Here is a 22,778-nt window from a genome sequence, read left to right as displayed (position 1 = left end):
TCAAGGACCTTCCCTCACGGAGACCGAGCACCAGTAACGCGGGCCTATAATTGTCTATTTATATGTTAACGGTGTTATGGCGTTACACCAAAGTTAAGGCCAAGAAAACAAGCCTCTGATTAATTATGTTTAACAGTGAACTAACTTCGGCAGTATCTTATTTAACTGAATGGGGAGGGAGGGTGGAGGAGAGGGCAATATATATATGTCGTGCCGAATAGGTAAAACTTGCGACTTTGGCTTAAACAGCAACGCTCTTCTTGCCGAATAGGGCAAGCGAAAATTTATGTATGCAATAATTTCGCAAAAATCATTCTGAACCTAACGAAAAAAGTATATTTCATTGTGTTTTTTTTATTAATAAATTACTGTAAACTTATATATGTATTTCGTTGGATTAAGCTAAATGAAATTGGGCTTGTTATAATAAGGTTAAGTAAGTTTCCTAATGTTCTTATGGTACAAAATCATTAACTATTATATTAACATAAATGAAAAAATATATCTTTAAATGTATAAGAGAAAATTTTAGAAAGGACTTAATTTTAAATGAGTTCTTGCTAATTGACCAATTTTACTTATTCGGCACGACATATATATACACTCACACACATATATTGAGAATTTATTTTAATTCGTATTTTAAGTATTCTTGTCTGGTGGCGGTGAAAAGGTTGCGTGTTGCTTTAATGACCAGTATAGTTGATAGACTTTAAACCCCATTAACCGATCATTAACCCGAGTCAGGGAAGCAAGATGGAAGCGATCACACCTGCACCGGCTGACATTCTGAAATGACTTATTTTTCGAGTTCAACGAGTACCTAACGCCCAGAAAGTCGACGATTAGATTAGATTTCCGCACAGTCAATGAAATAGTGAGTGATGAATGGTTTGAAAAACCGTACGGCCTTATGCTGTACATTCTACAAGATTGATGGACTGAACACATCGACTCCAGGCTGAGGGACTGATTACCTCATACTCCTCCTCTCCTTACGCCTTCCTCTTTGTATTGGACTGATGAAGCCACTGTGTGGCGAAACGTTTCCTGAATAAAGATTCCCATATGCTGCATAAGTGTCGAAATAGTGAGTGTTTATGTTAGAGTAGGAGGCTGCCAGCGGTACTTAACTAGTCTGGATTACTTTAAAACATGGCAACACTGACGCAGGTGTTAAATAGTGGAAGCATAATGGTAGGTATGTTTGAGTAGGCACAAGTCTCAGTTCCCACAACCCCAGCCCCTACAACCTCACTTCCTACAACCCCAGCCCCTACAACCTCACTTCCTACAACCCCAGCCCCAACAACCTCACTTCCTACAACCCCAGCCCCCACAACCTCACTTCCTACAACCCCAGCCCCTACAACCTCACTTCCTACAACCTCAGCCCCAACAACCTCACTTCCTACAACCCCAGCCCCTACAACCTCACTTCCTACAACCCCAGCCCCAACAACCTCACTTCCTACAACCCCAGCCCCAACAACCTCACTTCCTACAACCCCAGCCCCTACAACCTCACTTCCTACAACCCCAGCCCCTACAACCTCACTTCCTACAACCGCAGCCCCTACAACCTCACTTCCTACAACCCCAGCCCCTACAACCTCACTTCCTACAACCCCAGCCCCAACAACCTCACTTCCTACAACCCCAGCCCCTACAACCTCACTTCCTACAACCCCAGCCCCTACAACCTCACTTCCTACAACCCCAGCCCCTACAACCTCACTTCCTACAACCCCAGCCCCTACAACCTCACTTCCTACAACCCCAGCCCCTACAACCTCACTTCCTACAACCCCAGCCCCCACAACCTCACTTCCCACAAGCCCATCCCCAACAACCTCACTTCCCACAAGCCCATCCCCAGCAACCTCACTTCCCACAACTCCATCCATAACTTCACTTCCCACAAGCCCAGCCCTCACAACTTCACTTCTCACAACCTCACTTCCCACAACCCCATCCCCAACAGCCTCACTTCTCACAACCTCACTTCCCACAAGCCCATCCCCAACAACCTCACTTCCCAGAATTCCATCCCCAACAACCTCACTTCCCACAAGCCCAGCCCTCACAACCTCACTTCTCACAACCTCAGCCCTCACCTCACTTCCCACAAGCCCATCCTCAACAACCTCACTTCCCACAACCCCATCCCCAACAACCTCACTCATCACTGATCCGCTCTCAGCAGTAACTGGTGGTGAAGGACGTACAACTAGTCCAGAAATGACTTAAGAAATCGTAATGACACGATTGCAAATAAACCATACCCCCGGCCGGGATTGAACCCGCGGTCATAGTCTCAAAACTCCAGCCCGTCGCGCTAGCCACTAGACCAGCTAGCCACAATAAGATTCATCCAACTAGGTATATTTCTACACCATAGGAAAGTTAGCACAGGCACCTCTGTGACCACAAATGCAAGTTTTTACAGACGAATCTCCAGCTAGCGTGGCCGTGACGAACTCTAGCTCAAGTCCCTTCACTGCCGTCAACATGACTTAAGAAATCGTAATGACACGATTGCAAATAAACCATACCCCCGGCCGGGATTGAACCCGCGGTCATAGAGTCTCAAAACTCCAGCCCGTCGCGCTAGCCACTAGACCAGAAATATTCCCTGGTCACTTACGTAATAATATACGGAATATTTACACACCTGGAAAATCCTAGAGGAACTAGTACCAAACTTGCACACGAAAATCACTATCCGAAAGCAAAAGACTCGGCAGACGATGCAACATCCCCCCAATGAAAAGCAGGGGTGTCACTAGCACGCTAAGAGACAACACAATGAGTGTCAGGGGCCCAAGACTGTTCAACTGCCTCCCAGCATACATATGGGGGATTACCAATAGACCCTCTGGCTGTCTTCAAGCAGGCACTGGGCAAGCACCTAAAGTCGGTACCTGACCAGCCGGGCTGTGGCTCGTACGATGGATTGCGTGCAGCCAGCAGTAACAGCCTGGTTGATCAGGCCCTGTTCCACCATGAAGCCTGGTCACAGACCGGGCCGCGGGGGCGTTGACCCCCGGAACTCTCTCCAGGTAAACTCCAGGTAAACACAAAAATTCCTACGAGAGGAATGTCTTCCACAAGAATCAACACTTTATTGGCAATCTCCATTTTGGCTTTATTGAATGCAAAACAGAATTTAGTTCTGAAGACTGAAAATACAAGGCTTTAAAATTTGATCATCCTGCTTTAGATTTTATTTTAGATTTTGCGCCGAAGTGGCTAGTTTATTGTCCACCTCCATATCCACCCAGTGGATGGAAGCGCAACAGCATATGGATACAGCCTTATAAAATTAAATTTAATTCTTATAAAAATTTAATGACATTCAGTGAAAATAAATGGTATAAAATACCGACACAATGGAAACAAACACATATGCAGTTTAATGTGATCCTTTATTGACAACGTTTCTCCCACACAGTGGGCTTTTTCAAGTCACAAACAGATCTACCTTCCACCCCAGGTAGATCTGTGTGTGACTTGAAAAAGCCCACTGTGTGGGCGAAACGTTGTCAATAAAGGATCACATTAAACTGCATATGTGTTTATGTTTCCAATGACATTCAGTAATGTAATTATTACTAGAGGAAAGTTGAATGTCAAGACATCTAATTTTCAACGTCACTGAATTTATGAAGGCTAACAAAAGTACATCTGGACTTACATCTACAGTTCATTTATCTCTTATAAACAAATTTAGAAAATTTAGATATATTAAGATATATTAATCAAATTCAGAAAATTTGCTTAATATATCTGGCATCTTATTTTCATTAATATCCTACTTTGAAATACTGTACTATTGGTTCTAGTTTGATGCACGAACCCGCGTTAGGCATGACTATAAAATGTAACGATTCGAGTCACTGTATCTCACATCTCACCTGTGTATTTGTAGCACACCTGTGACTGGTTTCAAGAGTTCTACTCTAGCCTAAGGCTAAGCCTCCCCGGTCATCCATGTTGTTGCGACCCGCAATAAAGAGTCCCAGATGTTGAACAAGTGTCTCATTAATAACAAAAAAGGGCACAATACCATAACTGGAACAATACACAAATAACCCGTACATAGAAGAGATGAGCTTACGACGACTTTTCGGTCCGACTTGGACCATAAATAAATGGTCCAAGTCGGACCGAAACGTCGTCGTAAGCTCCTCTCTTCTGTGCGCGGGTTATTTGTGTAAGTGTATCTCATTCTTCAACTTGTTAGTTCTCTAAAATAATCACGTTATTATTATTACAACAATCAAAACTCTCACGGGTGATACAGCGCTGCAGGGCAGGTTGTGCTCGAGATGCTTATTCATTGCCAGTTGCTAATTACAACTTATTTTTGGTCCATGGCAATATGGGAAGATGAGAGACGAGCGAGGGTTAGCAAGTACGCAAGAGAGGCAGCATCAGTACGGGAAGTAGGAGAGTGCTAGAGGGAACCATCGTCCAAGATAGACTGGTAAAGGAGCCGCTGACTCAAGTCCAAAAGGGATATTGTTTACATATAAATGGTAGTAAATGACATTCATTCCCGATGGCAGTTATGACGTATTGTGGCACATACATTTGTTTGTTACTAGCTGCTGTTGACACATGTGTCAGCTCAAAACTTTGTGGCACTTATTGTAGTTTAATCATTTCCTTGCTACCAACTACTGTTTAGAGACGTGTCATCCCAGATGAACTTCGTAGAAAAGGGATTACAGATAACGCTTAAAATTAATGGCACTGAAGACATCGTGGTATTTACCACTAGTGGCACTGAAGAACTGTGGCACTTACTATAGCTTGGTTAAACATTTGCTTGCTACTATCGCTGACAGACGTCTCATCTGAGATGAATTTCGACGAGAGTTGCAAATGACGCTGAAAATAAATGGCACTGAAGACATATTGTGGCACTTACCGCTAATGGCGCCGACGACTTCTGGGGCACTTACCGGTTATTGCGTTGAAGAGGTAGTCGGCGTAGAGACCTCGTCCACGCTGGTCTGGCGTGATCCAACGTGGCATCTGTGTCTTGACGTACGCCAAGTGACGTTTAAGTCGTGTGTACAGCTCTCCTGGCAGCACGTCTGACAGGTTCTTGCCCTGCACGAACACAAGGTAATGGCGTCACACACGTACACTTAATGTTACAACTGGGGCATAATTAGCACCAGTAAATACGAAGCATACACAAGGGTTAAGATGCTACACTGAAAACAATACATTCTAAGAGGTGATATCCTACCGTAGAACTTTCACATTCTACGAACAGTTATCCTACCACAGCTCAATTACAGGCTAAGAGTTGATATCATCTCTCTTCTGATATCCTACCTTTGAAGGCTTCGAGAGTTTTCTTACTCTGGCAGCCCGGTCCTGGGCCAGGCTTGTTGAAGCAGACTGAGTGTTATCTTCCATCACATCATTCTTGTAATTTACAACGCTCTCGTCACAAACTAAGAGAAGACAAAGTACGACATTCAAACCAATCCTTAAACAAGATATTATACAGAAGTTTGAATTAGTGCCTTTCCTGTTATTCCTGCCTGCTCCTCTAGCTTTAGCATTTATCTCTATCTCTATCTCTCCCTCCTGTCTTACTTCCATTTGCTTATCGTAACGAAGTGAAAACTGTGAATGCGTCTCTTTCCAAAATGAATAAATATTTATAACGCAATACGTTATTATATGTTAATTCTCTGTTTTATACAGTGTTAAAATGATGAGTTAAAACACTGGGTTCATGGAAGGCAAATCCTGTGTCACAAACCTTCTGGAGTTTTATGACAAGGTAACAGAAGACACGAGAGAGAGGGGTGTGTTGACTGCATTTTACTAGACTGCAGGAAGGCCTTTGACACAGTTCCCCACGAGATTAGTGCAGAAGCTGGAGGATCAGGCGCATATAACAGGGAGGGCACTGCAATGGATCAGGGAATACCTGACAGGGAGGCAACAACGAGTCATGGTACGTGAAGAGGAATCACAGTGGGCGCCTGTGACGAGCGGGGTCCCACAGGGGTCAGTTCTAGGACCAGTGCTATTTTTGATATACGCGAACGACATGATGGAAGGAATAGACTCTGACGTATCCCTATTCGCAGATGATGTGAAGCTGATGAGAAGAATTAAATCGGATGATGAGGCAGGACTGCAAAGAGACCTGGACAGGCTGGACATGTGGTCCAGAAACTGGCTTCTCGAATTCAACCCTGCCAAATGCAAAGTCATGAAGATTGGGGAGGGGCAAAGAAGACCGCAGACAGAGTATAGGCTAGGTGGACAAAGACTACAGACCTCACTCAGGGAGAAAGACCTTGGGGTGACCATAACACCGAGCACGTCACCAGAGGCACACATCAACCAAATAACTGCTGCAGCATATGGGCGCTTGGCAAACCTGAGAATAGCGTTCCGATACCTTAATAAGGAATCGTTCAAGACACTGTACACTGTGTATGTTAGGCCCATACTGGAGTATGCAGCACCAGTTTGGTCCGGGGCCCAAAACTGTTCAACAGCCTCCCATCAAGCATTAGGGGAATTGCCAATAAACCCCTGGCTGCCTTCAAGAGAGAGCTGGACAGATACCTAAAGTCAGTGCCGGATCAGCCGGGCTGTGGCTCGTACGTTGGACTGCGTGCGGCCAGCAGTAACAGCCTAGTTGATCAGGCCCTGATCCATCGGGAGGCCTGGTCATGGACCGGGCAGCGGGGGCGTTGATCCCCGGAATAACCTCCAGGTAACCTCCAGGTAACCCACACCTGGTCAAGCACGTCAAGAAGTTAAAGTACAAAGGTTTGCAATAAGGCTAGTCCCAGAGCTCAGGGGAATGTCGTACGAGGAAAGGTTGAGGGAAATCGGACTGACGACACTGGAGGACAGAAGGGTCAGGGGTGACATGATAACGACATACAAGATACTGCGGGGAATAGACAAGGTGGACAGAGATAGGATGTTCCAGAGAGGGGACACAGAAACAAGGGGTCACAACTGGAAGCTGAAGACTCAGACGAGTCACAGGGACGTTAGGAAGTATTTCTTCAGTCAGAGTCGTCAGGAAGTGGAATAGCCTAGCAAGTGAAGTAGTGGAGACAGGAACCATACATAGTTTTAAGAAGAGGTATGACAAAGCTCAGGAAGCAGAGAGGGAGAGGACCTAGTAGCGAGCAGTGAAGAGGCGGGGCCAGGAGCTGAGTCTCGACCCCTGCAGCCACAATTAGGCGAGTACAATTAGGCGAGTACTTCTCTTAATTCCTGTGTTAAAAGTCAAGCTTTCAGCTAAAGACTGAAGAATTCGACCTTGTCTGTCGGAAAACTAGTCAGTTATGACGTTAACTCTCTGTATCAAGGTTCCCTAAAATAAAGGTATACGATACCAACAACACAAGGAATTAGAAGCATGTGCAACACCTGAGTATCTTAACTTGCAACAGTAACCCATGAAGAAACCGTAAACTTTCCTAAAAGAATCTTGCCGAACTTAAATCTAGATCCACCACAAAATAAAAAATCTCAGTGCTCAGTGCCGTGGTTAGAACAAGTCACCAAAAAAATAACAGTGAGGAAGGGAACCTTGTGATCGTAACGTGTGAATTTTTGGTGAATTGGTGTGACAGCGCGAGTCTGGCATCTTTCCGCTTAACGTCGACTTTTACAGACAAACTTACGGTTCGTACAGCCTACAAACATTCAGCCTAAACTTGGTCTATTTGTTTATGGAATACTTTGAGAGTAAACAATCACCATATATATTACTCTCACGTCGACCTTAAGATGTACGTAAGACCTCTACAACACAATTGTTCTCAAAAGATTTAAGTTATACCATGAATTAAGGAAAGATCCTGAACTTCACCTTACGAAACACACGAAGCAAATGCGACAACAATTATGGACAAGGTAGATTATAGGGGGAAAATAAACATGCTATTAGAAGACGGGGGAACTTATGTGCTCTTTAAGATGAAATTAAGACACTTGTGCAACATCTGGGTATCTTTATTGTAGAGGTTTCGCCATCCAGTGGCTTTATCAATACAAATTCCAGGACATAACTTGAAGATAGTAGAACTATGTACAGAAGATGAGGTAATCAGTCCCTCAACCTTGGAGTAGGTGCGAAGAGCACCGTAAGGATGTAAGGATGACATCATCAGTGGGGTCAAGAGGGCAACTTTGTGATACCTTAAAAAAAAACAGTATAAAATACCGATACGATGGAAAAATACACAAATAACCAGTAAATAAGCAAAAGAAGCTTATGACAACGTTTCGGTCCGATTTGTACCACTGGCCAGTTACAATGTGTATTGTTCCATTCACGGTATTGTGCGTTTTTGTTCTTCACGATGGAAAAAACACAGAAATGCAGTACTATGTGACCCTTTATTGACAACGTTTCGCCCACACAGACGGCTTTATCAAGTGACAAACAAATGGTCTCTGCACTGGTCTCTCTTTCCATATGGATACCTTCTTGGTTAAATAAATACACGAGTGGGTGTGGGTGGGTGTGAGTTGGACCTGACTAGCTTGTGCTGCTGGGTCTGGTGCCGTGCTCCATCCTTGAGTGGAGGTGACCAGACTGGGTTGTTCATTGGGCTAATCCGGGGGGAGGGTCATTGGTCTAATCCCGGGGGGGGGGGGACATGGACCTGCTCTACATGGGTCAGTAGGCCTGTTGCAGTGTTCCTTTTTTCTTATGTTGTTATACGTAAAACAATTACCATCCTTCCAGTGAAGTGAAACACGACTGGAAAACGGAAGGTCACCGCCCCTTCCCAGGTGCTCTTACCAACCCGGTTGTTGGCAATATTAAGACGAGTACATAGCCATGAAACGTCCTCGAGTACATAGCCATGAAACGTCCTCGAGTACATAGCCATGAAACGTCCTCGAGTACATAGCCATGAAACGTCCTCGAGTACATAGCCATGAAACGTCCTCGAGTACATAGCCATGAAACGTCCTCGAGTACATAGCCATGACATGTCCTCGAGTACATAGCCATGACGCGTCCTCGAGTACATAGCCATGACGCGTCCTCGAGTACATAGCCATGACGCGTCCTCGAGTACATAGCCATGACGCGTCCTCGAGTACATAGCCATGACACGTCCTCGAGTACATAGCCATGACGCGTCCTCGAGTACATAGCCATGACGCGTCCTCGAGTACATAGCCATGACGCGTCCTCGAGTACATAGCCATGACGCGTCCTCGAGTACATAGCCATGACGTGTCCTCGAGTACATAGCCATGACACGTCCTCGAGTACATAGCCATGACACGTCCTCGAGTACATAGCCATGACACGTCCTCGAGTACATAGCCATGACACGTCCTCGAGTACATAGCCATGACACGTCCTCGAGTACATAGCCATGACGCGTCCTCGAGTACATAGCCATGACGCGTCCTCGAGTACATAGCCATGACGCGTCCTCGAGTACATAGCCATGACGTGTCCTCGAGTACATAGCCATGACACGTCCTCGAGTACATAGCCATGACACGTCCTCGAGTACATAGCCATGACACGTCCTCGAGTACATAGCCATGACACGTCCTCGAGTACATAGCCATGACACGTCCTCGAGTACATAGCCATGACACGTCCTCGAGTACATAGCCATGACACGTCCTCGAGTACATAGCCATAATGGATGATAATGATTATGATGATGGATGATTATGATGGATTAGTGATGATAATGGATTGATGATGAATGATGATGACTGATGCATGATGATTGATGCATGATGATTGATGCATGATGATTGATGCATGATGATTGATGCATGATGATTGATGCATGATGACTGATGATTGATGCATGATGATTGATGCATGACTGATGATTGATGCATGATGACTGATGCATGATGATTGATGCATGATGATTGATGATTGATGCATGATGATTGATGCATGATGACTGATGATTGACGCATGATGATTGATGCATGATGATTGATGATTGATGCATGATGATTGATGCATGATGACTGATGATTGATGCATGATGATTGATGCATGATGATTGATGATTGATGCATGATGATTGATGCATGATGACTGATGATTGACGCATGATGATTGATGCATGATGATTGATGCATGATGACTGATGATTGATGCATGATGATTGATGCATGACTGATGATTGACGCATGATGATTGATGCATGATGATTGATGCATGATGACTGATGATTGATGCATGATGATTGATGCATGATGATTGATGCATGATGACTGATGATTGATGCATGATGATTGATGCATGATGATTGATGCATGATGATTGATGCATGATGACTGATGATTGATGCATGATGATTGATGCATGATGATTGATGCATGATGACTGATGATTGATGCATGATGATTGATTCATGATGACTGATGATTGATGCATGATGATTTATGCATGATGATTGATGCATGATGACTGATGATTGATGCATGATGATTGATGCATGATGATTGATGATTGATGCATGATTGATGCATGATGACTGATGATTGACGCATGATGATTGATGCATGATGATTGATGCATGATGACTGATTGATGCATGATGACTGATGATTGACGCATGATGATTGATGCATGATGATTGATGCATGATGACTGATGATTGATGCATGATGATTGATGCATGATGACTGATGATTGATGCATGATGATTGATGCATGATGACTGATGATTGATGCATGATGACTGATGATTGATGCATGATGACTGATGATTGATGCATGATGATTGATGATTGATGCATGATGATTGATGCATAATGATTGATGCATGATGATTGATGCATGATGACTGATGATTGATGCATGATGATTGATGCATGATGACTGATGATTGATGCATGATGACTGATGATTGATGCATGATGACTGATGATTGATGCATGATGATTGATGATTGATGCATGATGATTGATGCATAATGATTGATGCATGATGACTGATGCATGATGACTGATGATTGATGCATGATGACTGATGCATGATGACTGATGATTGATGATGGTCTAACATACGTAATGTATTCAGGATCATGTATTTTCCACATTAGTTTACTTAGGATGTTCATTCTGTCCGAATTCATTTTAAGTATAGCATCACACGTCTAAAAAAAACTCGGTAAATGAATGAGACACTTTTGCAACCTTTGGAAATCTTTACTGAGGAAACGTTTCGCCAGCCAGTGGCTTCTTCAGTCCAATACAGCGGGGAACAGTGGATGATTAGGAGGAGTTTGAGATAATCAGTCCCTCAGACAGGAGTCGATGTGTTCAGTCCATCCAGACTGAGGGGACTGATTACTTCATTCTCCTCATCTTTCACCGCTTTTCTCTGTATTGGACTGAGGAAGTCATGGTGAAACGTTTCATAAGAACATAAGAAAGAAGGAGCACTGCAGTAGGCCTACTGGCCCATGCGAGGCAGGTCAAAGTCTCCTACCGGCTTAAGTCAATACCATAACCTAGTCAGGGCAGGTCACATTCACTTAAGGAAGGAACACGCCAACTGACCTAGTAGCACAAGCTAGTCAAGTCCAACTCACACCCACCCACACCCACTCATGTATTTATCTAACCTATTTTTAAAACTACACAACGTTTTAGCCTCAATAACTGTGCTTGGCAGTTTGTTCCACTCATCCACAACTCTATTACCAAACCAGTACTTTCCTATATCCTTCCTGAATCTGAATTTTTCCAACTTAAAACCATTGCTACGAGTCCTGTCTAGGCTAGATTTTTCAGCACGTTATTTACATCCCCTTTATTTATTCTTGTCTTCCATTTATACACCTCAATCATATCCCCCCTAATTCTACGCCTTTCTAGAGAGTGCAGATTCAGGAACCTCAGTCTATCCTCATAGGGAAGATTTCTGATACATGGGATCAACTTTGTCATCCTCCTTTGTATGTTTTCCAGAGCATTTATATCCATTCTATAATACGGTGACCAAAACTGTGCAGCATAATCTAAATGAGGTCTAACCAAGGATATATAGAGTTGAAGAACAACCTGAGGACTCCTATTATTTTTGCTTCTTGATATGAAGCCAAGGATTCTGTTAGCTTTATTGCGAACACTTATGCACTGTTGTCTGTTTCAGATTACTGCTAGCCAGGACTCCTAAATCTTTTTCGCAATCCGTAATATTAAGATCGACATTATTTAGTTTATATGTGGTATGGTTATTTTCCTGTCCAACATTCAGAACTTTGCATTTGTCAATATTAAACTGCATCTGCCACTTCTCCGACCACTGCATCAGTCTATTCAAATCTTCCTGGAGTGCTCTAATGTCCTCGTCAGAATGAATTCGACGGCCTATTTTGGTGTCATCGGCAAACTTGCTTATGTCGCTCTATATGCCCTCATCAATGTCTTTTATGTAGATTGTGAACAACAGGGGGCCCAACACTGACCCCTGTGGAACACCGCTCGTGATGCTTCCCCACTCTGATTTCTCCCCATTTATGCAAACTCTCTGCTGCCTATTTTTCAACCATGCCTCTATCCAGGAAAAAATTTCTCTTCCTATTCCATGTGCCTTAATTTTCCTCAATAGTCTCTGATGTGGGACCCAGTCAAAAGCCTTACTGAAGTCCATATACACAATATCATATTCATTACCATGATCTACCTCCTCAAATACCTTAATGAAAAAAGTTAATAAATTCGTAAGGCAGGAACGCCCTTTTGTAAAACCATGCTGAGATTCGTTGATTAATTTGTGCTTTTCAAGGTGGCTACGAACTGCCTCGGCAATTATTGATTCCATAAATTTTCCCACTATGGAGGTAAGGCTTATTGGTCTATAGTTCGAAGCTAAGGACTTGTCACCTGCTTTGAAAATAGGTATCACATTTGCCATTTTCCACTTACTTGGCACCATGCCAATCTGTAGTGATATATTGAAAAGATTAGCCAGAGGTTTGCTAAGCTCCTCTTTACATTCCTTTAGAACCCTTGCATACAGTTCATCAGGGCCTGGGGATTTGTCAGGTTTTAATTTATTAATTTGCCTAAGAACCATGTCACTTGTGACCCTAATCGTGCATAGTTTATCATCCTGTTCTACGTAATTTATTATTTCTGGAATATCGCTAGTATCTTCCTGAGTAAAAACTGAGAGGAAGTATGTGTTAAAAATTCTACACATTTCCTGATCACTGTCTGTGAGCTGACCCGAGTAACTTTTGAGTGGGCCTATCTTGTCCCTGATCTTACTTCTGTATACCTGAAAGAATCCTTTTGGGTTAGTCTTCGATTCTCTTGCAATTTTAACCTCATTATCTCTTTTTGCTTTTCTTATTCCCTTTATTTCTCTCTTTAACTGAATATATTGATTTCTTAATTGCACCTCTCCTCTTTTGATTTGCCTATATATGCCTCTCTCTTGACCAATGAGATGTTTTAATCTATTGTTCATCCATTTAGGATCATTTTTGCTTGATCTGATTTCCTTATTTGGAACGTAAGTTGTCTGAGCAGCTAGAACTATGCTCTGGAAAACGTCATATCGGCAACCATCACCACCTACCTGACCCATAGTCAGGTCATTCCAGTTCAGCCCACCCAAGTAATTTTTCAGTCCTATGAAATCAGCCAAGCGGAAGTCAGGGACAGAGACTTGATTGCCATTATTAGGGGAATTCCATGATATATTAAAACTGAGTGATTTGTGATCACTTTCCCCAAGCTCATCATTAACCTCAAGATTATTAATTAGCGTTTCCCTGCTGGCAAGAACCAAGTCAAGCAGGTTATTTCCTCTAGTTGGCTCTGTCACAAACTGCTTTAAAAAACAATCCTGAATCGTATCAAGAAAGTCACTTGATTCTAAATTTCCTGTCAAATTGCTCCAGTCAATCTGTCTATAGTTGAAATCTCCCATTAGCACAACATTTTCGTATGTAGAGGCCTTACGAATTTCATCCCATAGAAGTTTACCGCACTTCCTATCAAGATTTGGGGCCCTGTAAATCACACCCAAAATTAGTTTTTCACGGCCCTCGAAAAGCTGTAACCAAACAGATTAAGTGGCTGACGCTTCTAATTTTATATCTTGTCTAACACAACACTTTAAATTGTCTCTGACGTACATCGCTACTCCACCCCCCTTCCTGTTGACCCTGTCAGTGTGGAATAATTTACAGCCTTGTATGTAACATTCAGAAGGCATCTCTCTATCTTTCAGATTGAGCCAGGTCTCTGTTATAGCAATGATATCTATGTTTCCTGTACTTGCAATTAATCTTAGCTCATCTATCTTATTTCTTACACTCCTTCTATTAGTATAATAGACCTTAAGGGAGCTAGTCCTTTGCTGCCCTCTGCTGTCTCCCTTTGTTTGCTGACATGATCTATTGTCTTTATTTATAACTTCATGATGAATGTCTTTTATATATTTACTGTTTCCAACCCTAGTGTTGCAACCTGACTGTTTCCCACACACACCCATACCTCTATCTTCTATCAGTTTAAAATCCTAGGCATTTCAGCAATGGCCCAATAAAGACTCCAAAAAGTTGCACAAGTGTCTCAGTCTTCAACTGAAGGAACTAAAACAGGCGTGTCATAACTGAAGGAACTAAAACAGGTGTGTCATAACTGAAGGAACTAAAACAGGTGTGTCATAACTGAAGGAACTAAAACAGGTGTGTCATAACTGAAGGAACTAAAACAGGTGTGTCATAACTGAAGGAACTAAAACAGGTGTGTCACAACTGAAGAAACTAAAACAGGTGTGTCACAACTGAAGAAACTAAAACAGGTGTGTCACAACTGAAGGAACTAAAACAGGTGTGTCACAACTGAAGGAACTAAAACAGGTGTGTCACAACTGAAGGAACTAAAACAGGTGTGTCACAACTGAAGGAACTAAAACAGGTGTGTCATAACTGAAGGAACTACAACAGGTGTGTCATAACTGAAGGAACTAAAACAGGTGTGTCACAACTGAAGGAACTAAAACAGGTGTGTCATAACTGAAGGAACTACAACAGGTGTGTCACAACTGAAGGAACTAAAACAGGTGTGTCATAACTGAAGGAACTACAACAGGTGTGTCATAACTGAAGGAACTAAAACAGGTGTGTCATAACTGAAGGAACTAAAACAGGTGTGTCACAACTGAAGAAACTAAAACAGGTGTGTCATAACTGAAGGAACTAAAACAGGTGTGTCACAACTGAAGGAACTAAAACAGGTGTGTCACAACTGAAGGAACTAAAACAGGTGTGTCACAACTGAAGGAACTAAAACAGGTGTGTCACAACTGAAGGAACTAAAACAGGTGTGTCATAACTGAAGGAACTACAACAGGTGTGTCATAACCGAAGGAACTAAAACAGGTTTGTCATAACTGAAGGAACTAAAACAGGTGTGTCACAACTGAAGGAACTAAAACAGGTGTGTCACAACTGAAGGAACTAAAACAGGTTTGTCATAACTGAAGGAACTACAACAGGTGTGTCAAAACGCAGACAGCAACGATTCACTCGCCACACAAAAACATTATCAAATATTAACAGTGAAGATTCTGCTTAATGGCAACGTTGACAAACGAGTTTATTTTCTCCCATTTAACACATGTTAGTGAGCGTGTGTGGAGGAGAAACAGGAAGAAACTTGGTTACACATGTATATAAACACACAAGCGTCGCCGGCACGAGCAACAACACGGGTGCTGTGTTCTATCAAGATAGTGACCATGAGGCTGGCCACATACTTTGCATCTGGTTTGATTATCATCTGCATTTCTGCCAAACTGCCAGAAATACTTGTAACCAAGCCTAAACCTGCCCACTACAACATCTGTCTGTTCAACTGCAAGTCGCTCCACGAACGTACTTACCTAGGTTCATGTTATGGTACTGGGTTATAGATCTACTCAGGCTACTGACAGACATTCCTATAACATTCAATTTCATTACTTCTCTCCCAATACTAGACACACACACACCGAAGTTATATTCTACACTGTCCTTCAGAGTACTTTTATGCTAACGTGGTAGCAACAGTAGTAACATTTACGAAGAACTTTGCGTAGGTCACTCAGTATTCATAGCCATAAATAACAACACTGCGACTAGCCAAGGGCTCGAGCCCATGTTGTTTTGGCCCGCCTCATGGTGAGTAAAAACCACATGACGCTCACCATGAAGCGGGCCAAAACAACATGGGTTCGAATCCTTGGCTAGTCGCAGTGTTGTTACTGATCAATACCACTTGTTCGTGGTAACAATAATAGCCATAAATATACATAAAACACAAAACTATTGTAAAATTGAAGAAGTGGGACAGAGAGAGAGAGAGAGAGAGAGAGAATACGTCTTACCCTAGGTAGGAGCTGGCAGGTGGTGAGAGCAGAGACGGTGTAAGGGTCCGTGAGGTCGAGTTCAAAGAAGACATTATCACTGAGACGGAAGGCTCTCTTGGTGTTGTTGGGGATGTGCTCCCACACCCGCGTGTAGGGCACGTGGATGGTGCCGAAGAAGTAAGAGGGAGGATCCCGCTTCACCATCCACAGGAACGAACCCTCCTTGCTACCCTGTACACAAACAAAAAAACATCAGATCCTCTTGAAGACAAATGGTATGAAATACACAACTCTCCACACTTTATTTATAAACAAAATGCATTAACAAAGATACAATAGAAATGAGAACAACATAAATAACATCTAAGAGCCTACATCTCACACACTTCATCCAGCTTCCCGGCGGTGAGCCGTGTGCCCAGAATACTGCAGGCATTTTCCCTCTGGATCGCAACATTGATTCTCTGAAAGAGGAAGCTGGCCATTCTATGATCCTTGGTTTCTGTGATGAGCTTTTCACCCAGCTCTCTGAGGAACTTTGGAGCACACTTTCCCCATGCTCCAAGGGCCTCCAACCCTACTGCGATCAAGTTATAGCAAGGGGGCAGGTTTATATATCTGCGGATCTTCTGGGTCTCCCTGTAACTGGCGGCTCCACCCCCTTCAACTTCAGAATATGGCAAGTAGGTGTCCGCCAATGTGGCAGCACAGGTGTAGTCCCAGGCAATCTGCTTACCATCCTTCCAGGGTAGCCTAGTGGCTCCATCTGGAGCACTTTTGACTTTCGTCGGACCTCCATACGTGGGGTTCCCGTTGAGCTGGGCAACGGGCTGTGGCGAGACTTCTCTTTACGATGTCGTTGACCTCCTCATGCTTAGCCTACTTCCCTTTTGATGTATGACACACGAGACCATGAAGTCCGAATTGATCAGCCCACGTCCTGCGAGTATGGGGGCGGCTAGGCGAAGAACAACAGCAATCCGAATGGCCTGTGGGTCGAGTCGGGTGCCCAGGGAGGAAATGGCAATAACTATAAGGAAATCTGAATGTGGTACCTTCATCGCTAGACGAGGAGCACTGTCCTTTCCTAAAGCGTTGTTGAGCACTGTATTGGCAATTTTTTTCCATGATCGGTTTGTCCCAGTGGGACTGTTTGTGCTCTTTGGAAGGAGTTGGTCTGCTGGAGGAGTTTACAAGGGTGTCCCACCGCATGGCTGCTTCAATGAACCTGGGGTTTTGAGCTCCTACCGCATCTCTGAAGCGTTCGGGGACACTATCCTTGACTAGTCCACTGGAAGCCACACTATATATACTGAAAAATTAGACACATGTGCAACTCTTGGGTATCTTTATTGAGGAAACGTTTCGCCACACAGTGGCTTCATCAGTCCATACAAAGGAGAACCTTGAAGATCAGGAGGAGAATGAGGTAATCAGTCCCTCAACCTTGAGTCGATGTGGTCAGTCCATTAATCTTGAATAGAATACGGCATATGTGCCGAGAAGGAGCTTATAAACCGTAGGCAATAAACATACCCAAGAGTTGCACATGTGTCTAATTTATCAACGTGTCGGTTCTCTGAACCATTCATCTACAACTATATATACTCGTGTACTCTTTATCCAGGTCACCTGATAAAGTCCATTGTGGGCGAAACGTAGTCAATAAGTATTGCATTTGTGTTTATCTTTCCCATCAGATCCCCTTACAGGAAAGAGTTAGACACACTGCGCAAATAATATTAACACTATCTTAACTATTATGACAGATGGTAATTGCCAAGTGATAGTAACTGTAGCTCTGCTGGAAGGTTACCTTTGAAGCTGTCGTAGCTGATGAACCTTTAATGGTATACTTGACCATATCATTGTCCTACTAGCTCTGACTGACACTACTGAAGTCTGCCAGCTCAGGCTGACAGATTTGAACACCTTGTATGTAATCCACCCTGCACGATTCAATATGTCAGTAATACGGTTTGTTTTTGTTCTCAGTCTGTGGCTATCATATGTAATACTGTAACAGCACACTGCTGATGCATTCAATATTGCTAAAACGATTAAACAAGGCTACTCAATAAAGACCTTTTGAGCAATATTACTGAACACAGACCTTTTAAGCAAGGCTACTCAACACAGACCTTTCAAGCAACGCTATTGGACACACACACACAGAGAGAGAGAGAGAGAGAGAGAGAGAGAGAGAGATGGATGGCAAGTAACATTTGCACCTGAGAAAACGCAAATGATGATGGTCTCTAGGCACCATGATGGTAATGCCGGTGCAGTAGCAAGGATGAATGGGAGGGTGTTGGCACCTGGAGAAGTTGATATCCTTGGGGTGAAATTTGACTCCAAACTGGCCATGAAGAACCATGTAAATCTTGCAAACAAGGCAGCCAGGAAGCTTAGAGCACTTCGCCGTATCTCGCATCTGCTTGACAGTAGGGGTTGCAAGATTCTGTACGAGGCACAAGTACGCTCACACCTTGAGTATTCTCCACTTTCTTGGTTTGCCTCCCCCCCCTCTCATCTGCGACTGCTTGACAGAGTAGAGAATAGAGCAAGACGTTTCATCTCTCTCCTGGACCAATCCTGGATAGATCTGTCATTTCAGCAGAGCCTTCAACACAGGAGGGATGTGGGTGGCTTTACTGTTATGTACAAGGCCAATATTGTCAAAGTACCACACTTGGATCCACTTCGAGGACAGCGTGAAGCAACCTTTTATGCCACAAGACGGGCAGAAAGCAGCAACTTCACTCTGGCTGTACCCTTTTCCAGAACATCACTCCATCTGAAATCATATATACCCAGGATGACTCGAGTATGAAACACATTCGTACAGCATAATGATGTCAACGAGATAAAGTCAGTTGATCAAATGAAAATGCTGGCCCACAGATGGCTCCAACTTCATCCTGTTCCCTACTTGTATGTCTCATAACAAAAATGCTTTCAAATGAGCTGATGTAGGTAACAGCTCTTAGCTTGCCAATAAAGTTAGGAATTCTTAACCTGTAAATAGCTTGTCAATAAAGCTAAGGATCCTTAACCTTGTCAAACCGTGTGTAAAGAGAGAGAGAGAGAGAGAGAGAGAGAGAGAGAGAGAGAGAGAGAGAAACAGACACAGGCAGACAGAGCATCTGGGACAGTAAGACACCAGAGACTGATGAACGAACTGGAAGAGCAAAGCAGAAATAACAATGAACGTACTAAAGTGAATATAGGAATACTTCAAGAACAGAAGGAAGGCATCCGAGTGGACAAGACTAACGCATGGAGTCCCAAGAATGTTCACCTCTTGCCCCGAGGGGCGAGTTAATAGTGCAGCACCACTTATCCTGTGAGCGAACATACCACCATAAAGGCTGTACATTACAGCTCAAATAGTTAACACGCCAGTGGCGATATCAACGCCATTTTCGGTAGCTACCATATTAAGGTAGCGCTGCATGTAACATTGTTCACTCTCTGACTGCATCTAACCTTGCATACTTAAGGTAAGATTAATACATGATTACTTGGTTAATAATTGTCAGTTACTCGATTATGTTAAGAAATGTTAGTGATTTTAATTCAATAATCGTTATATTATTACGTTAAGAAATGTTAGTAGTTTAAACTAAATAATAGTTACATTACTTTGCTAATAAATTAACACAAAATAAAATAATCGTTACATGATTACTTTATTATAATTTTTAATGAAATAATCACAATCAGTGTCTACAGAGGTGAACAGTGTCTACAGAGGTGAACAATCAAGGCAGTGGAAGGTCTGGGTCAACCCACCAGCTCCACTGAGTCATCGTGTGACCATAACGCGACAAAGAATAATTTTTCTAGCATTTCCTGTGAAAGAAAATAACAGGTAACCTAGAGAAATCCCGGCCACCGCCCCGTCTCTCTCCTCTCTTGTTTACACTTCCCCGCCATTAACATACGTGCTTTAACTTCAGACAGCTTTGTGTATAGACGGATGGTCAAACAATGAGAAAATTACTAATAATGGTAGAATTACCGACAAAATGTGAAGTGTCCCGTAGCTGGATGCTAGCGCACTCAGCTCACATACTGCCGGGGGTTGATCCCCAGCACGGCTGGAAACATTACGGCGTGTTTCCTTAAAACACCTGCTGTCCATGTTCACCTCTCAGTTAACCCTTAAACTGTCCAAACGTAGATCTACGTTTTTTCAACATTTGAAAGTATGTAAAAAAAGTAATCTTTTCTCTTTTCTACATTTGAAAACGTGTAAAAAAAACTTTGATCTACTTTTTTTTGGTTATATTTGAAAATATGTAAAAAAAAAAAAAACGTAGATCTACTTTTGGAGCACTACGCATGTGAACGTAGATCTATGTTTGGACAGTTTAAGGGTTGAATAGGTACCTGGGTGTTAGTCGACTGGTGTGCGTCGTATCCTGGGACAAAATTGACCTAATTTGCGGGAAATGTTCAGCATAACAAGCGGCTTTCTGTATAGTAGCATGTCAGTGATGTCAGCTAGGACTGTATACCCTGTACATGTACTTGTAGAAATAAAGATTATTATTATTATTAAAAGGACACAGATGCAGTATCAGGTTCTGGAACAATATGTTCTTGTTTATCAACTTACATAAGAACATAAGAAAGAAGGAACACTGCAACAGGCCTACTGACCCATGCGGAGCAGGTCCATGTCCCCCCCGGATTAGCCCAATGACCCACCCAGTCTGATCATCTCCACTCAAGGATGGAGCACGGCACCAGACCCAGCAGCACAAGCTAGGAGAGGTGCAGCAGTCATAGGTCGTGTCACATTTGTTCAATGTGGAAGTAGGTCGTGCCCAAGAATTAGGCAAGCGAAGAATTCCTAAGCCTAATTCTTGGGCACGACCTACTTCCACATTGAACAAATGTGACACGACCTATGACTGCTGCACCTCTCCTGCCATACGGTTTATAAGCTGCTTCTCCGCTGATATGCCGTATTCTATTCAAGCACAAGCTAGTCAGGTCCAACTCACACACCCCACACCCACTCATGTATTTATCTAACCTATTTTTAAAACTACACAACGCTTTAGCCTGAATAACTGTACTCGAGAGTTTGTTCCACTCATCCACAACTTATTACCAAACCAGTACTTACTGACGAATATGGGTCACAATAACCTTGTATATGATCTAGTATCTGACTAGTGTAAATTATTATAATTATCATCACATTGAGGGGGCGGAGCGCTAACTCAGAATTAATTATTTCCTTGTCATTTAAAAACGTGTAGTTAGTGTTGAATTGCACTGTTAGTCCTGCCAATTCAACATTTTTGTTCCCTGTGAGGATAACATAGGCTGATATTAACACAAACTTCACTGGCATTTTGTCAAGATAAAACAAATACATTTATGCCCTAAACAAAATTGTTGGCGATACTTCAAGAGGAAAGACTGAATAAGGTTTTATACTGAATGAGAAAATGGAACTTAGTCGATCCTTATATTTTTTACGACCGGGGGGGGGGGGGGTAAATAGGTGCCTAATTTAGTCTGAACTGATGATGCCCAAGTTTGAACTGATGACTTCTCTGGTACAATGACGAAACTTTTCTGACAGAGAAAACTCCACTTTCAGGATCTGTTGATCCAGGTGGATACCATCACAGTTTTGATGATGGTCAGTAAGATACATGTCCAACAGTTGGGTATCTTTATTGTTGAAACGTTTCGCCCATACGGTAGGCTTCCTCAGTCAAATACAGAGTCAGCAGGTGTAATGGCTAGGTAAAGATGATGCAGTCAGTCCATCAACTTAGGATTAATAATTTGAGGTGGTCAGTCCCTCAGCCTGGAGAAGAGTTCAGCTCAATGGTCTGGAACGATATCGTTCCAGACCATTGAGCTGAACTCTTCTCCAGGCTGAGGGACTGACCACCTCCAGTGGCGAGTGACAATAGCTGGCTACATACTTTGTATTTGGTTTCATCATGCGTGTCTGCCAAACTGCTAGAAGTACTTTTTTGGGCTAACTTATCAACTGTATCATGAAGGAGTAATCCAAAGCGTGATGAAATCCATAACAATTGTACATTAATTCCTTTTCCCCGGAATCTTTAGTCTCTATATCTGGCTTCTCCAATGAACATATTATTGAGTCCTTATGTGAGTCAAGAACCTTCAGTGATGACACAGAATCGGTAATAATCATAGAGTCCTAAGTTAACTTTAGCGCCATTAAGATGGTGAACAAATCAGTTTGCAGTGTAGACAACCAGTTGTTAATTCTTATGCCAACTTAATATAGTTCATTTCATTTATAACTATGGAGGTAGCAACAAGAACAGATGCAGCCCTGCCAGTAGACTCCTGCTTAGATCCATCAGTGTAAATAACTTGATACACTATTACT

The 22,778-nt window shown here is 42.9% G+C and overlaps 1 protein-coding gene across 1 annotated transcript in view; it reads right to left on the bottom strand.

Moving 5' to 3' along the window:
• The window catches only part of LOC138854653 (metalloprotease TIKI1-like), a 760,675-nt gene that overhangs the window by 149,392 nt on the left and 588,505 nt on the right, over nt 1-22,778 (bottom strand). Inside the window, exons 3-4 of the mRNA XM_070099005.1 lie at nt 16,400-16,612; nt 4,971-5,121 (exon numbers count right to left, since the gene is read on the bottom strand). Coding sequence (XP_069955106.1) covers nt 4,971-5,121; nt 16,400-16,612 — 364 coding nt within the window. The remainder of the gene's footprint in view (nt 1-4,970; nt 5,122-16,399; nt 16,613-22,778) is intronic.

Source organism: Cherax quadricarinatus, chromosome 66 (genome assembly GCF_038502225.1).
Source record: "Cherax quadricarinatus isolate ZL_2023a chromosome 66, ASM3850222v1, whole genome shotgun sequence".
Lineage (NCBI taxonomy): Eukaryota > Metazoa > Arthropoda > Malacostraca > Decapoda > Parastacidae > Cherax > Cherax quadricarinatus.
This window is presented reverse-complemented; position numbering and strand designations above follow the sequence as displayed.